Consider the following 19,475-nt stretch of genomic DNA (forward strand, 5'->3'; position numbering starts at 1 on the left):
TTATAACGGTTTAATCAATGATTTATTTTCAAAATAATTTAGTATCGATTTTAAATTTTCAGAACTATTAAATTATGCCCATAGTATAGCCAGGATTTTGCAGTGAAGGGGGCTATTAGGTGTGGTGTCGTCTATAAATTATTGGAGGTCGGTACTTATTGTAGGCCTTTGGCTACATTAGATTTTTATAAAAGATAATTTGGGTTTTCACTCTTTTTCTAAAAATTTTGAATTATAGTGATTATATTAAAAAGTGATTAACCTTTGCTAATTTTTCTCTTAATTATAGTGATATTGTATTTTAGAGGTGTAGGAAGGAAATTTTTATTAATCTAATATTTAAGGTTAATATTTAAATTACCTCCTTACATATTTCATAAGAAGAGAAATCAGAACTTAATTAATAGCATATGTAGATAATTTCTATCTACAGCATTTGTTTATTAAGCATATTTTGTTTAGTTAAACTCTTAAATAAGTATTATATATCATGATAAAAAGTCAAGAAAACTACTGTGCTCACTGTCTTATTTTAATTTTTTTTAAAAATCTAAAAGTAATTGTGAAATTAACCTTTCAAATTTAATTGTATAATTAATAAAATTTGGAAAATAATTTATCCCGATTATTTTGAGCTAGAATTGATGAAGATTAGAGATTATCCTCAGCTGAAAATTATATGTGTGCACTCATAAGCTGGGAATTTGAAAATAGCGTAATCTACTTGTTAAGATAATGGTTAGAGTTTTGATAGCTTTGGCCTCAGGGAAAAAAGAGTATATTTTAGAGTTTTGAATATATTTAATCATATATAAATAAATATCATCAATTTGATATCTGCCCAGAGTTAATGATAATTTAAAAAAAAATTGAATGGGTCATAAATAATCATTCACAAATATAATTAAAATTAAATTAATTATTAATATCTATAATAAATTTTGTACCAATTTGTGACATTTAATCAATACATGCGTTTAGTCATCTTTATTAAATAAATGAGGGCAAACGAGTTTAACTGCTTTTTATATAATCTTTTTTATATTTTAACATTTTTAAAATAAAATTTTAATTTAACGTTTTGGAGTTTGAATTGACTAACATTTTTAACTTTATTGATAAATATTTATTATTAGCTTTAAATTGATAATGTATTGTTGTTATTTTTTTTAAAATAAGTATTGTAAATCTAAAATATGAAATATGTAAAAGTTTGTCTGGACATATTATTTCATAAAATTACACATATTAGAAAATTTTTAATTGAAATCTAGTCTTTAGCTATTTGTTAATTAAGCCGGATGTGGAATCCTATTAGGTATGATTTAACATTGATCTATTTTTAAAATCTGTTTATGAGAACAATTTGGTAAGTTTAAAATATAATCAGAGTTTGGAACCAAGAGGAATAACACGGATCAATCTACCCATCGAAATCAGAATTTGGAAACATCTTTTAAAAATTATAGGAACCAGAATCCATTAAATTTTTTTAGAAGTAACAGCCTCATTTATAGTAAGTGCGATTTGCTCAAACCGTTAATTCTTCGCTGCTTAATTTACAAAAGCAAGCCAATAATATGTATAATTTATAAATTATGGAGCGAAATGATGCGAATCAGCTATGATTTTCTTAGCTATTAATTTCGTGTCTCTTGAACAAATTGCGTGCTATAAATTCAGAGTTAAGTAATTTATATGCTACCTAATTTTATGCTAATTTACTTATCATTATATTTTTACCACTTTAAAATTTGCGATTAAAAAAATAATGCTCAATTTGAACAAAATATTTGAATTTTTTAATATAGTATATATCATACACCTGTAGGCCCGGCCCTAAGCCCAGTCCGGGATTAAATATTTTAAAATATATCCAGGCCGGGCCTAATTTTTTTAAAAAAATACTCGGGTCTGGTCAAATATTTTAATACTGAATATTTTATATCGCAATTATCAAAAAATAAAAATAATACATTTAAAAATTTTAAAAAAAATCAGGGCCTGGCTATGCTAATGGAATTTCTGCATATTGAAATATCTATATATTACAATAACTTTCATTTATTATTAATAGATAATCGTCCATTTGGATTTAATTTTTAGAAATACTGCCATTGGCTTTTTTAACAATGTTACAGCTTTTAGCCTTTAGCCATTGTACACTGTTTATAGGATCCTAGCATGATTCCTTTGTAATTAAATTCCATTTATCTTCTGTTTTCTTCAGCTTAATCTTAATTACTAGGGCAGATTTTATTTATTTTTTCAAGATAGCCTATTAATTTTTAGTTGAATTTAAATTAGGGGTCGATACTGGCCATCCAAAATATTAATCCTGCCGTCGGATAACTATTTTTAATCTATTACACACCATGACATGGTGCCCAATTACACTTGCGACATCAGAAAGCAAGGAATAAATGATTGGATAAAAATCTTATTATTTTGAAGCGTTTATTATACCGTTTACAAAGGTCAGATTTCCAATACCCTGAACTCTTCCATTTATCACTGGGCTACATGGATATTTAACAGTTCTTTTAAAAATCAGTACAAAGATTATCCTAGGTCGGCTTAATTTCGATACTTAATTGCTTTTTAGTAGGGGCTAAAAAGTTTTAACGAGGATATTGGTTTGTTTCAAGTATTTGGTGGATTTGTTATTTTTCGTATTTTGATGTTTTTATTCGTTTTTTAATAATTTTTTTTCTTTTTTTTAAAGTTTTTTTTTAAAAAAAATTTTATTTTACTTTTTTGGCTATATAGTATTAAGCTGACCTAGGACACGGGCGAAAAGATTAATTATTATTTCTGATTATACTATCCCAATAAAATTATCATAATTTATTTCGAAAGGGATCTCTCTAAAAGGACCGGTATTGCATATAATTGAATAGTTATATTTAAGCCCATTGTAATAATCTTCTCTTTTTTAATCATCGTTAATAGTGATTTTTTAAAATATATAGCATATGTTAAACGGTTCAGCGCAATAATGACTACCAAATAAATATTTCTATAAAAATTAATTTTCTTTTCGCATGTTATTGCAAAATCTGTTTATCTATGATAAATAACGTTTTCAATTATTTTTAAGTCCTGATTTTTGTTTCAAATGATTAACGAAAATTGGGGTCTAGAAGATATAACAATTACTTTCTGAATAGTATTTTGATTAAATTTAACCTCTAGAAAGATTTCTCATAACTTTGCGTAATTTAAAAATATTTAAAAACATAATCAAAGCACTAATTAGAAAATTTATCTTTTTTTATATTTGCATTCTGAAAATTGAAAATTAAAAAGTATATATTATTAATATAAACGTTCTTACTAAAAATGAAAATGAAGAAATAAATTTTTTTAAAAAGATGATAAAGAACTGGAAAATATAATTATTCGATTTGAATAAAACTAGTAATTCAAATAAATAACTTGTTTTATTCAAATCGAATTATTCAAATAGTAATCGAATATTCAAGTTATTCAGAATTGTTTATTAATAAAAATTAAATTATCTGTCATTTATATTGATAATCTATCAATCTGTCAGGAGATGTTAACTTAGCATGCATCAACTGTTTAGGGTTTTTCTAAGTTGGAACTAATCTACTGTCAAAAAATCGCTAGCTTTATAAAGAAGAAACAAAACTCTTGGCCTTAAAAAATTGGCTTGGCATTAATTAAATATATACGTTTTTGATTTCTATAAATTTATCTGTTTAAAATTAGATGTGAAATAAAAAATGTATTTAAACAAATTATGTCAATATATTTTCATATTAATTATTTTATAATATTTTTATTATTCCATACAAATATTAAATTCCATTATTAGTACAAAATACTTATAGTATAATAAATTAATTATTCGAATTATTTAATAATCGATTAACTATTCTTTCGTATTCGTTTTTGAATAAGTTTGATACATATGATATATTTCTAATAATTTTATCATTTAAATATTGGTTTAAAATTTTTCAAATTTCATATCTTTATGAATCAGTTTTATTTTTAAAAAAAATTCATTTTAGAAAAATATAAATATTATGTAAAAAAAAAGTTTAAAAGCTTACAAATTTCTCCTAAATATTTGTTTTAAGATTTTTAACTATTTCGCACTCTTTTTTTACCAATGATTACAATAAAATTCATAAAATGAACATAAGAAAATATAATTAAAATATAATAAAATGTAACATAAATTAGATCACTCTCCTAATATCCTTTAAGTTTGGGAAATATTTTGGTTGAGGATAACTCTGATAAATTGAATCACTATCATCTTCATCATCATCGTCATTTCGTTTATCGTAATCTCGGAGATGGTATTTAGAATTTGGTCTGTCATAATATTTTTCATTCACTCTGCCATTTCGCTCCTTATTTTCCAATAAATCTTGTAGAATTAACCATGAGAGCAATAATTGGGGATCATCGTTGTACACGGGATTTATATTATTGTCAATTTGATCCTCCGCATAATAATTTTTTGACTTGTCGCCGAGAGAGTAAACATGAGGTTTCCTATTTAGTTCTGGCACGAGAATATTATCACGATTAAGCTCATTCCATGGGTGTTGATTATAAGGGTTATATTTTTTAACACCAGCATATCTCTTGCTTAGAGATTTCACACCCCGACCAGATATAAATCTCTGGGGTTCCATGAAATCGTGCCTTTTATTTGACACATTATCCCCTTTCTGGGGAAAGTCATTTCTTTTCGATATCGGTGATGAAAAACACTGAATACAATAACCTATTATATATAGTATTAAGATGGAATTCATGCTGGTATTTTAAATTTTTGAGTTCGTATCAAATTTTTTGGATGATTTAAGTTTTCAATCAATAATATTAACAGAATTTTTTTAACCAAGATTTTTTTCAATAATAATTATTTTAAAATTTATAATGGATAAATATTAATTATTAAAAGTTTTTTTCAAAAATAATTTTCTTAAAATTAAAAAAAAAGAGTTGTATATATAATTTATTAGAAGTATTTTTTTAAATTTTTTTGTTAGTATTATGTTTCAAATAAAATTATATATTTTTTGTCCAATAAACACAAAATAAATTTAAACAAAAAAACAGAAAATAAGAGAAATTATTATCTCCGTTTGTCCCATAGTTTTTTTAATATATAATTATACATGTATTTTTTACAATCTTTTAAAATTAAAACATATTGATTTTATATAAAAATGAAGATTGATATAATTAAATTTTAATTGATTGATGCCTATTATTAAAAAAAATTATTAAATTATATTGAATATTTTTTCAATTATATATTATTTTGGGATTCATTTTTTCCTCCTTAAATTGGGTACACATTTATATAACGATAGCTAATTGTGAGGTGAATTTATTGATCCCTGATTGTTTAACATTGTTGTAAGAATAATTAATAAATCATGCATCATCCCAAACCTCATTGATAAAAATTTAGAAAAAACCGCCCACGCAAATGAACGAGATTTTAAATAATGTTTTTGTTAAAAATTATTTTTTACAATTTTTATATATATTTTATATGATCAGGGGTTGCCAGGTAAAAAATTTTGACTTGCGAGAGAAATTTTATCTCCCTTTTGGACCTATGGCCTGCATTGTCTGGCCTTCGACTGGATCCAAACCAGTGGTACTTTGATTTTATAATTATTTTTTTAATATATATTGATAAAAAGGTAAATATTTCATAAAAACTTTATGAATTTTAAAATAAAAATCAAAACGTCAATTGTTTTAAAATAGTTAGATTTTTTTTTGAATTTGAATAAAATTTTAAAACTAAAAATAATGACTTTCCCCATTTCTATAGGTTAATTAAAAAAATAAAACAATTCAAAACAAATTAAACCTTTTTTTTTATTTTATAAATTTAAAAAAAATATATATACCTATATATTTATCATAAATAATGATATTTTTGATAAAAATATAGATTTTGGGGTAGATTTGTGAAATTTTTAAAATTGCAGTAGACTTTGTGGAAGTTTGATCAATAATGTAGATTTAATTTTTTTTTTTAAATTCCGGTAGTCTCCTATAAATTTAGGAGACTTGGCAACATTGATAGGTATGTTTTCGTTGTAATTTATTTTGATCAAAAGTTATCTAATTTTTATACCATTGCTTTGACTATATTTTATTTAAATTTTCCTCATGGGCGCTAGCAGGAATGGACAAGGAGTATCGCTCGATCCTCCCTGTAATTGTGTAAAATTTATAATTTTGATCTTTTTTAAAATATTTGCATGATTTGCCCTGCCTCTTGAAATAATTATATATGTTTATAAAGATATTTACATATTATTATAAAATTTATAAAAATATCCTTGAAATTTTAGTAAATCCTAAAATACCTATTGGGCTAGGCAAACCTCTTAACCTCGTTTTAAAATTAAATTGACTAGAAGTTTTGTGTTTTATCCGAATATATTTGTTAGTATGCATTAGGCAAAAAATCTTTTGAAATAATTATTTATTAATATTCAAGAAATAAAATTTTGATGTAAAATTCAAAATATTTTTACATGAGAAAATTTTCATTTTTTATTAAGTTATATAATCATTTATATATAAATTAGATTTTGTAGCAAAGTTTTAACCATGGATACAAACCGAAACAAATATTGGTTCGGTTCAGGTTCGGATAAAAATAACGGTTCAAGGTTCAGGTTCGATTCGTAAAAAGTAAAAATATCGGTTCGTTTGAACCTCTAAAAACCGGTTTAGACATCTTTGTATTCAAATTTGCATTCGAATTATTATTTTATTTATTTCATCATTATAATAAAAAACAAATACATAAAACCATTTTTATTAATTGTACATTATAAAATAATATTTAAATTATAAATAATACAAATAAATATCAATGTTTATTTTTAATATTAACAATATTTAACTTTATATACTTAATTTTTTATTAGGCCGCACAATTTATATATTTTTAAGATTCGTCTCACTTAAATTACATCTATAAAGAGATGGTATGAATTTAATAGTTGAAAAACATCTTTCCATGCCAGTATGATATCAAACAATTTACATAATTCTGGGCATCTATTACTCTTTCTCCAATAGTTTAAGATAAAGTTTTATTTAACCTAGGTTCTTTAGAAAAATTAACTAAAATATTTCTAATATTCTCCGATTTCTGTAATATATTTTGTTTATTACCATCTTATTTTAAAGAAGATTTTCTAAAATCCAGATGAAGATACATTACGGCAGTGAATAACCTTCACTAGAATCCTCCACTCTTATAAAAAAGTTTAATTACAATATGCCATATTTTATCTAGACTTGGTTTTTTCTTCTTAGTCGGAAGCACTTGATAATATAATAAAAATTAAAAAAATCTTATTATTTTTTATGAATAGATAGAAAAACATATAAAGTAAAATAAAATTATTAATTAAATTTATATAAGATATAATATATTTTTAAAACATAGCTTAAATCTAGATATAGGCATGACAAAAGGCATTGTTGTTTAAAAATTGTTTCTCTCTAAAATTCATAGCATCTATTATTGAACCAACAAATATGAAGTAAAATATAAATGTTTAATTTAGCAAGATGTCATAAAAATCCCCTAAGGTTATCTGCCCAAGTTATAAGTTCTTGGTAGCTATTTTAATTGGTTTTAGGATATTTATCAACCCTATAATTGCTTCCCATTCAAAAGCTGTAAAATAAAGTCCATGTATGATACAGATAATTAGTCACACATATCTTTTAATTCATTCAATCTCTCTTGCATTTCATAGGTTGATAACGATCTATGATAATCCAATATAGATCTTTTTAGATTAAAATTTTTTATTAAGATTGATATCGATTTTGTCCTTAGTTTCTTGCACGCAGCACGAGAATTAATAATAATATTAGAGACTGAGCGAATATGCATGATCTACTAGTTGTAAGGTATGAGAAGCACATCTTATATTTATAATATTATATTGAGAATCATTAAGATTGATTGTTAATTCATCAGGTACATTTGTGAAACTAGTAGAAACATCATTCAAATTAATATTTTGTATTTGTTGATCTTAATCATTTTCAAAAATATGATTGTCTTCATCACTATCCTCCAAATATAATTTTACTATCTTAATTATATATGCCCCATTGTCAGTTGTCATAGTGTAATATTTTGTGATCTTTTGATTTCATAATCATTTAATACTTTTATTAAAAATATTTTTAAATTTTCTGCAGTGGGCCGTTCAAAAATTTCTTTAATTGCTAGTGGTCTCAAAACAATTTTTGATTTTTGAATATACTTAAGATTAATCCCAATATTTGACCTGTCTAGACGAGTAACACATTCAATTTTTAGAGATATTAACTTACCATCTATTTCTTTGATTAAATTTTACCAAATACTTAAGGCTTATTCTGCAACATTAGATTGAACATTTTAAGAATTAATTTTAATATTACCCAGTCTTCTAATATAGGATCAAGAATTTTTTTAAAACCATTTGAATGGTCTGCCATTAAAAGTGACCAACTCAGTACAAGCCATTATTATTATTTTTATTTAGTTTTACTGATATTGTTTGTTCTTTTAATGCTTCTTCTATTGTCTGTTGGCTTGATGACATCTTAATTTATTTTATTTTATTAGGCTTTTGTTATGATATTTTGTTAATTTTTGTCGAATTCTAGATGGTGTTTCCTTTTTATGAGACGGTTAAGATTTATGATGGCCTTTCATATTTATTTAAAAATCAGTAATATTACATTTGGTGTGTCATTTATAATATTATATGTAAATAATTTATATATTGGATTTAATTTTCTCTATGCATTATAATTTATGAGCTAAAATATTGAAATAATGCTGTAAATATACTAAAATTTATAAAAATTATGATTGACTCGAATATAATTAAAATTTTTGCAATTAATTATAGGCATAAAATCATGAAGCTCGAACCAGTTCAGAGTCATTTTAACGGTTCGGTTCAGGTTAGGCTAGAAATATTTTTAGCGTAGGTTCGATAAAAAATACCGGGTTTTAGCGGTTTAAGGGCTCGGTTTGGATCCCTGGTTTTAACCCTCTTTTATAATTTGAGAAATTCATTTTTTCTAGATATTATTTCAATCATGATTAGTCAATTTAGAGCTTGCGGGGCTTTCTAAACTATACACGTCAAATATAGAATTTAATATAAAAAAAATATTTCAAAGTGAAAATTTCATGACTATTTATGATTGGTATTTAGAATTTATGCTAAGAAATCATTAAGCACAAATTGTTGTTTCTTAGATTAACCAAAAATAAGTTTCAATTTTTATATATAATTAGCTTCATTTTAATTTTTGTGTATAAGGAGATGATTTTATATGATATCATTATGATTTTTTGAAAGAATAAAATTTATTTTTACAGCGAACCTTGTGCGACTTCCAAAACTTCATATATTAATGCGCATTCAAAATAATTAGAATAAGAAAATAGGTAATCAATTATATTTATTTCGCTAGGTGGCGTATATATTTTAAAAAAATTTTTCTCATTTTTTAAGTTATTTTTTGGGCTAGGTTGGTTTAAGAGTAGATTATTTTGCTTAAGGTTAAAAGGGTCACAATGAGGTAGGGTTAATATATATTAAAAAATGTGCTATAATAAAATTTGAATAACCCAAACTTAAACTACCAATATCATAAACAATTATTTTAATATAGTTCTTTTTTTTTAAAATAATTTATTTAAAAACAAATTTTCACAAATTTTTAATTATAATTAAATATTAAAAAACAAATATGGTTCTTAAATTATAATTTAAGTTATAAATTTTTTAATATATCTTTTTTTATTTCAAAAAAAATTAGAAGGTTTTAAATAATTCATACATATAAAACCTGAAATAATTCTTAAATCTATCAAAGTTGTTGATTTGAGAAATGATTAATGCCGTAATTCAACCAGTTACTTCTTAATTAAATGATGATCTTTAACTAGCATTTCCATAAATTAAACATATTTATAAATTAAAATAAAATTAAAATTTATAATATCACTAATCCCTGAAAATATTCCATCCAAATTAAAAGAATACGAAAAATATTTTACTTGTAGGGTTTTAGTTAAGGTTTATGGTTCAATATTAAAATAAGTATGAATGAATTCACAGTGATATGATTAGGTTCGGTTTGACATAATCGTTTTATATCTTTTACAAAGTTTTTAACATTTTTGGATGTTACTTTAATGCGCCATAAAAAATCAAAATAACGCCTCTAAAATAATTAGTTAAATTTAGAAATTTATAGATTGCGCAGTATTTTATTCAAATTGGGCAATTTTTTTTGATTTAAATAAAAGTATTAACCTTAATTTTTATGAAAAAAAAATAACCTTAGCAACTTTAACCCCACCTTCTACATATTTACTCGAGGACGTGGGTTTCAGAAACAAATTGTCCAAACTGATCAATGAAAATTTACTAAAAATAAACTATAACTTTTAAATTGAACAAGTCGTTATTTCAATATAAAAACGCATTTTTAATGAAAGATTGTGCCAAATATTTTCTAAAAAAAATCTGCGGGTTTTGATTTAAAAAATGTTGCATAGAAATTAAAGAAAAAATTTTATTCGCTTATTTAATTTTAAGTTTTTCAATTTATATTCTGAATTTGAAAGCCTAAATTTCTAAATTTGTATTTTATTTTTATTTAAATAGTAATTATATATCAATTATTATTACTTTTATAACGTTTTAGAAACTTCAAATTAAAAATAATTAATTCTTAAAATAGATGTCCAAGGCTTGTCAATCCATATCATTATCATTTAAATACTCCATAAATGAAATTTCTTTTTTAAATATTATTCGTTGCAGCAAATAAATTAAAAAAAATAGATACAATTGAAGATGTGTCATAAGAAATAATAGGATGATTAATGTTTTATTGATCGGTAAGTTTTTTGTTTGATTATTATTTGCGTTTTTAATTTTTTTTTTTGATTTATTGTTTTCACAAGGAACCATTTTTCCCAAATAATATATTTTTTCTAATTAGGGCTTTCTCAAATCAAATTTCACCCGTTTTAAACACTCCTTTTGCCACCCTCTTTAGTGCTATCGATTGTTATGAATATAATTTTATGAGTCTTAGAATGTTTTCTATAAATCGTCGGATGAGTATTATAGTTTTCTATTTTCATTTTTAAAATTATCCAGCCATTTTGCAAAATTATGGATATAGAACGCTACCGACGAAATTTAGAAGTTATAGTGACCGAAACCTCAAATCTTAAGCTTCTGAAATATATTAAAATTTATATTATAAGATCATTTTGTTATTCCACTGTGCCTTATAAATCAATCTTTAAGTATTTATGCATTAATCAAAATTTTTAACATTTTAGTAACAAGAAAGATATAAAAAATGTAATGTTCAATTCTCAAAAATTTATTATAGCTATAAATCTGTCCATACAACCTGGACAAATAAACATATGCTTACCTCACACCCCAGCTAAAAATGAAAAGCATATTTATCCAATTACATCGCGTTTACCTAGTTTGCATGATGATATTGTATTCGTATAACCTTTCCACGATTTTTAAATCGCCTTATACAAAAAATATTTATGCCTTTCCTTCCTGGGAACTAAAATATATTGTGACCATACGAAGGCCATTTTTATAAATATCTCATTTTATTTTTTAATTATAAAAAAAAATAATGTCACCAGTCTCAATTCAGTTACCACTATTACATAATATTAAAACATTAACAGCGATATATAAGAATTAAAATATTATTAATTTAATAGTTCAGGGGGGGGGGGTGGAGAAGAAATTATAATTATTTAAGGCTATTGAGTTGACGAAGCACACATAATTAGCCCTAGGGATAGATATTGCTATCCATTGCATAAATAGAAGCCTTAATACGGGTGTAATGATATGTAGCGTTGGTCATCATATAGCAATTTGCTAAACAAAGATCAAATTTTATTCATGCAATGAGCACCATTTTATTTTAATATATATTACGGAATCGCGTAGTCGCTTCCAATATTCTATATATAATATCCCGTATCATAGAACTACCACTTATTTGTCTTCAGAAAAAAACCCAGTCCTTGCTAGATTTAATTCCTGATATATAAGGTAAGAGCTATAATTCACGACTAGGCCACGGTGGCTACTCGAAAACAACAATTTATTTTATAAGGGGATAAAAATTTTTTTATCAGACATTTACCAAAACAGGCATTCCGAAGGGGAGCTCAACTGGCTACGTCTATGAAAAATTGTTAACATTTAAAATTAATTCTAAATAATATTAAACGAAATCAACGATAATTTTCACTTTTTCGCAAATTTTATTATTATTTTCTAGATATATGATGATATTCATATAAGAGGAAAATAAATTAAATCAAAGCATTTTTAAAATATATTTTCTGGCTAATTACATTAACTTTAATTTGAGACTGTCATGATATTCTATTATAACCCCCCCCCCCCACCCCATCCCCACCCTAAATTTATCTTTTTTGAAGACCTAAGAAAATTATTTTTAACAATTAGGTCAATAAATTTTTCACTTGAAATCGTTTAAAATTTTATAAAAAGTTGTCAAATAGTCCCTCCCCCACCCCTCTATCACATAGCCAAACTCCGAAGATCATGAGTGGTGATTAACATAACAATCAAAAGATTTTTAATTTTTTTTATAATTCATATAACATGAACCGCTATTTTTTATGAACCTAAATCTGAATCGAATCGATATTCGTTACGGTTTGGATTCTTGCCCCCACCCCTCCCACGATCTAGACCTGAGAACCCAGTGGGTTGATAAGTAACACATAATGTATGATTATTAAAAAAACACACTTGAGCTAAATGCACATAATAATAAAAAACATTTAGCAAATATTTTTGAGAAACCTAAGCAGAGTTGTTAAAAGATACTTTTTAAATGGATCTAGATACAGATACATCGTTCAAAAGTTTATCTAGATACAGATACAGCTTCTAAAAAGTTATCTTGATACAGATACAATTTAAAATGTATCTATGTACAGTTACATTTTTTATTATACTCTTAAATAAGGTTTGAATAAACCTAAATTAGGATTCTATTGTAAAAATTCATGAAATGATCTAAAAAATTTATTGTCTCGATATCATATTTATCAAAATATAACTAAAATAATCAATAATATAATATAAGATCAAATGATTATAAATTAGATTTCAGTAACAACCACTGTCTGTCGGCAAATTTTTTTTTTTTGTGGAGCTAATGTTTTAATCATTTTTATAAATGAAGGATTTCCAACAATTGAAAATGGCTGAATGCTATTTATAATAAAATCAGTTATTAAATCATCTAAAGTGGTTTGGGTTAAAGTCTGAGGTTTCTTGGAAAAAAAATCATGGACGATGAGCCTGGTCCAATATTTTCTTTAATAGATTTTTTCTCCTTCCCCTTTTTTATTTGGATTAAGAGTGTTTGATGTTTTCGCTTAAAATTTAAAATTAAAATTGTAAACATTTATTTAGTATCTATACCCTTAAATGTTTTACAATGTTGCAAGTTGAGGTAATGCTAACTAAAATTTGCATATTTTTTGGTAGACATGGCAAACATTTTACCAACAGAGATTTGTTTTCTTCATTTTGAGATATTATTTTAAAATATGGTCAAAGTGGCCATGGAAGAATGTCGTCATTTTCGTTATCATATTAATCTTAAAAATTAATATAATATAATAAAATAAAATACCAATTCCATTGCAATTAAAAATGGCAAATTCCTTGAGATGGATTGTAATATCAGAATTTGCTTGTTATTGATAACTCGGACATAATATTTTATTAATATTTATATATTCTTTTTTATATATAAGTTTTAATATTTTACATATATATATAATTTTCTAATATATATTTTAATATTAAGTTATATGCTCATATGAAATAAAATAAATTTTACATTCAAGTATTTTTATTTATAATATAAAAAAGCGTTAAATAGAAGTATATCAAAATGTATCTTAAATAAAAACAGACACAGATACCTCTAAAATAATATCTAGATACAGAAACTTTAATAAAAAATCTATCTAGATACAGATACCACATTTTTATATCTAGATACTTTAACAACTCTGAACTTAAGCAAATCTTCTGGGAAATTCAATTTAAAAAATTCGAGAAAATTAAAATTTTTACAAAGCAAAATTTAAGTCGATTTTTAAGAAAAAAAATATGAGAAAATCAATAAATTTTTTTAGTTTTTTAAGTATTTTTAATTCTGAGCAATAGGGAAAAAAATTCTAAGCGTTTCAGTTACTATTCTAAAAAAAATATTCTTGAAATTTTTCGAATAAATACTATATTAATGTATCCCTTGCCTAAAAGAGCCAATTTTAAAATATATTTTTATTAAAGTGCCCTTAAATCAACAAAGGAATACAATTATTTCCAGTTACACGATGAAAATAAAGGTTTTAATTATCCAGAAAACTCTTTGTCGTTCTAAAGTTTTTGAAAATGGATATAATCAGTAATTTAAATAAATAGAAGATATATACTAATTCTATATAAGAAATTGTAATATCACACCAAATTTTGTGAAAAATCATTAGATATTTTTTTCATATTTTATATGAAAAAAACAATTTTTTTTTACTGGTGTAATTTCATGTTATACAAAACATATGATAATTTATATACCGTCAACGAACTGAATTATAGATGTTTAAATATAATCACCCACCTATACTAATTAAATATATTCATTTTATAAAAATAAGGTTAATTTTAATAAATTAAATAATTACCACAATATTGAAATCAAATAGGCATCTCTATTTCCCTTCTAAATAAATAATAGGGTATTTAAGGGGCTGTGGAAAGGGTCTTGAATGAAAATATTGTAAAAAAAAATTTAATGTGGGTTTCCTTTTTAGATCTAAAGCACCCGATCACATTATTTATTTTAGATTTAGCTAATAAATCAGCCTTAAGAGCCTTGTTATAGTTCGTTTTACTTCCAAAGTCTGTCATCTATATAGTTTCCTTTAGACTGCCTAAAAAGAAAAAGGCTATTAAGAATTAAGTTAGTTGGTAACAATAATTTAGTTTATTTGTATATCCAAAAAATGTATAAATATATTTGTTAGTTCATAGGCAAAGAACTCGGTCGAATTTTCCCAATATCAATATATAAATTGATTTATGTTTATTACATGAAATTAATAATGACAACCATTTAGTAAATTAGGAGACCGGTACGTGAAAAACTCAAAATTGATTACATACTCAAAAAGCATATAAATGTGATGAAAGAATCAGCTACGTATCAATTAGAGGAAACTAAAATAAGATACACTTTTGCACTAAATGCATATCTAAACAATCGATTCTTTGCAGAGATATGAACCGATCCTCGGGTTGGCAATAAATATATTTAATGATATAATGAAGATTTATACGCTGTCATAAAAGTGCTCTACTTGGTAGAAATTCCAAAATACAGATGATAAAATAGTCCATGAGAATGGTTACAAAAGGGCTGGCTAGGAAAACATCAGCATGTGAAGACATGTATGTGCTATTGCAAAATAAAATACAAATAAATGGAGAAAAAAAATTATGAGATAAAAATGGAAATACTAATGTAATAAAAAATAGAGAAGAAAATTGTTAAAAAAGAAGAAAAGAAATATTTTTAGTTATTTCTTAAGTTTAATCCTCACAAATTTTACCTAGGTGAGAACCCATGCCATTCAAATTTTTATTAAAAAATAATATTTGATATTAAACCTATGAATTCTAGTAAAAGGTCTTTCAAATAAGGGAAAAAAAAATATCCTAACATAACTTTATTTATAGTAAAATATTAGAGTGAAGAATTCCCTAAAAAGGGTGGCAGAGCTATCTAATCCTATTTTAAAAAAATAATGAAGCTTTATAACGTGGGACAAGAGTGGAACTAAAATTTTTAGAAAAAATAATAGGAAAAAGGGAAGATATAGAAATAGAGTTTACTTCATGTCTGGAAAATCAACGGGTAACGCAATTTACAAAATTATAAAAGGAGTAATAAAGCTTTCTAATGAATTTCAATAAAAATTCTGTGGCTGATACTGCAAATTTAATAATAGATTTTCTGTCATAGACACTCAGAGTAAACACCGCGGAATATAATATTTTCACATCACACAGTAAATACTAAGATTTTTAAAAAATACTAACTAGTTGGATAAATATCATAGAAAATTACAGGCTGAAAGTCAACAAGGTAAACCAATTGATAGGCAGAAATAATACATATATCGTCTAGAAATGGATGCAGTTATCCTTGCGTGTTTATTAGCTAAAGAATTTAGCATAAAATTAAGAGTAAGGGTTGAATAGTTAAATTCTTATAAAATAACTTATTGTATATTCATATTAGCTTATTTTTACTTTTGTATAAAGTTTATTTTATATTTTATTGTGGCTATTCAAAATTGAATGGATCTTAATTTTATTTTGATAAAGTATCTTATATTTCTTATTCAAATTGTAAAAGATTTTTTTTGTATTTATATACTAGCGATATTTATAAAAAGATATATAATTTTTTGGGATAACTTAAATATATTTGTACATTTGAATTTTTCTTTTAATTGTTCATAATGCACTGGGTGAGAATCCGAAAAAAAAATCAACGGTCTCACAATTATTCTTGAATAACATAAAAATTCAGTATAAAAGGTTAAAAAAAAATATTTTTTTCATATTGCTTGTTTATATTTTTAAAATTTTGAACATTCCTACCACCATATACATTTGTGATTTATTTTTCGAGCTAACGGGTACCCTTGATGTGTTATTTTCGTGTATCAAATTGTAGTGATGTTTTTTTTTCAATATCAAAGTTTGAAAGACATGTTAAGATTTTACGAATCATTAAATGGAAAATTCTATATCTAAGATGACACTGAATTTTTAGAATTGTGGCGTGTACATGAAAATATTTATCATGAAAATCAATTAAATAAATGTTTTACAAAATTATTAATCGAGCATGAACGATAAATTAAAAGATATTACAGAGACAAATTTCCCAAACTAAATGGGGATATTAATAATTTATACATAGACCGAGTACTTAATTACTTTGCGAACAGCACATCATAAGATATATATGCTTAGACATTGAAATTTTGTACCTTTCTTAATTTATTAATAAAAGACTTAGATATTTGATAAATTTATATTTTGTCTTTCAAGCACAAACGAAACTTTTCTAGGATGGTACTTTAGATTATCCAAACTTAGTAGAGAGCGCGCTTTTCCTGACGATAATCGTATAAAGGAAAACTTAGGACACCTAGTTTAAATGACAATATTAAACATAAATTAAGTAAAAACGTTAATTCTACTTTAGATGAAATGGTTTGGGAAGAAAATTAGATAGCATTAATATTAAATAAGATAATGATAATATAAATTATGTGATATGATAAAAAAACTTAATAAAAATATAGATATTAATAATAAGAATTTAGATTAACCTTCACGACCAAAATACTAACACTTTTCCTAACTATAATATTAGGAATGAGAATAATAATAATTATAATAGAGTTAATGACAATTATAGACAAAATTATGACAATAGATATAATAATAATAATTATAATAGGAGTAGGATTTATAATAATAACAATTTGAGATATTATGAAAATAGTAATCTAAGAAACAGTAACATACATAATAATAACAACTTTAGAAACTATCACAATAACAACAATTATCAATCTAATAACAACAACTCAAATAACTACGGTAGAAACAACATGTGGTGTAATAATAATCAGAGGAAACAGATACAATACGATGATCAAAATCGCAATAATTACCCAGCCTATGGCAACAACTCAAGGGTATAAACAACACGCGGCATGATTACAACCAGAGAAAGCAAATACAATATAATGACCAAAATGATATAACAATAACAATTGCAACATGAATATTGAAGAAATTGATGAAGACAAATTCGATACTGCCAAAGACAATAATGATAATGATCTTAACGTCAACAACTAAACTGACAACACGCATAATGATAATGATAGTGTTTTTATTACTACTCTAAAATTAAAGGATGTTGCTACAACAATGCAAGTCAATACAGGATCAAAATTTACTATCATACTTTATGATATGGCTAAGAAAATTGGCATCTACGACAGAAACTTATTCAGATCATTGGGACAACAAGTAAGTTATGAAGGTATCACTAAATATTTACAAGCAGTGGTTTAAGAAAAAATGCATTATAAAGACGTTCATGGATCAACGCTTTCAAAAATATCTTGAACAATTTTATAGCAAATATTGACACCAATTACAAAGATGAAATATAAAAACTGATTAAAAATTGTGAATCATGGCCTATAGACCAATTAACAAAGCAAATGTTAAACTATAGTTAAGAGGAGATGCCCAACCCAAAATTATACCACCAAGAAGTAAACCCTATGCAAAGATTGATTTTATGGGCAAAGAACTTAATAAATGAATGCAAGGAAAAATTATCGAGCCGGTTAAAGATGTTCGTTGGGCAAGTCCTATAACCGCCGACTACAAAGATGATGGGAGCATTATGCTTTGTGCTGATTTCAAAGACATTATAAATCCAGCTATAGTGGATTTTTTAAATATCCCCTTCCACGGATAAATTGTTTAATAGTTAAACTTTCGGGAGGATCGATTCCAAAAATGCGTTTCAACAGATTCCCATTGATAAAAGTTGCAGAAATCTTTTTACAATATCCACACACAAGTGATACTACCAATTTACTAGACTTTCTTTTGGGCTAAAGACCTCATCTGCAATCTTTCAACAAATTATGAACCAGATGTTCGATGAAGATCATTTAAACAACATCAAAAATGTGTTTGAAAGAATTTTATCATATGGGTTAGTACCTATGGCTGGTTATTAATGAAAATTTTTAAACAACTTTGCAGAAATTGCTGATCCTTACAAAATAATAAATATATTTGCAGGTTTATAAGTGTACCCTATAATAACAATAACCATGATAAATAGACCATGATAATATTATATTTAATATGGAAAGTTAAGAGTTTATAAATGATTGCTAAAGGGAAGAGAGACCGACCCAAACTACAATGAGCCCAAATAAAGACCAAACGTGGCCAAATATAAATTAAATAAGAAAGATTCTATAAAAGGTGAAAGCTAAAATAGGAAAAAAAATTGCTCTGCGAAAAGTACTTGAATTATCATTTGATTCTACAAATGATTAAACGTCAATCGTTGTGAGAAAATGTTAACTACGATGAAAAATTTTTGAGACATTCGATTTATAATTTTAAACTCCATCAAGTTTTGTACTAAGAAAAGCAAAAGTATTTCGAAAGAGTTCATAGTCAAAAAAA

At 24.9% G+C, this 19,475-nt stretch overlaps 1 protein-coding gene across 1 annotated transcript; it reads left to right on the plus strand.

The window, feature by feature from the left end:
- Positions 1–15,570: 15,570 nt before the first annotated feature.
- On the plus strand, positions 15,571–18,747 carry LOC135928726 (type-2 histone deacetylase 1-like). Its single transcript, XM_065465182.1, has 4 exons — positions 15,571–15,617; positions 17,707–17,947; positions 18,171–18,300; positions 18,596–18,747. The coding sequence occupies exons 1-4, from the start codon at positions 15,571–15,573 to the stop codon at positions 18,745–18,747; spliced, it is 570 nt and encodes a 189-aa protein (XP_065321254.1).
- Positions 18,748–19,475: the final 728 nt, after the last annotated feature.

The sequence above is a fragment of the Gordionus sp. m RMFG-2023 genome, chromosome 4 (genome assembly GCF_954871325.1).
Source record: "Gordionus sp. m RMFG-2023 chromosome 4, tfGorSpeb1-WG-v2, whole genome shotgun sequence".
In the NCBI taxonomy this organism is placed as follows: Eukaryota; Metazoa; Nematomorpha; class Gordioida; order Chordodea; family Parachordodidae; genus Gordionus; species Gordionus sp. m RMFG-2023.

Coding starts and splice junctions, on each gene's coding strand:
- LOC135928726 (XM_065465182.1), top strand. CDS start 15,571: ATGGTTACAAAAGGGCTGGCTAGGAAAACATCAGCATGTGAAGACAT. Junction 15,618..17,706: donor ACATCAGCATGTGAAGACAT/GTATGTGCTATT, acceptor TAATTATAATAG/GAGTAGGATTTATAATAATA. Junction 17,948..18,170: donor CCTATGGCAACAACTCAAGG/GTATAAACAACA, acceptor CTAAAATTAAAG/GATGTTGCTACAACAATGCA.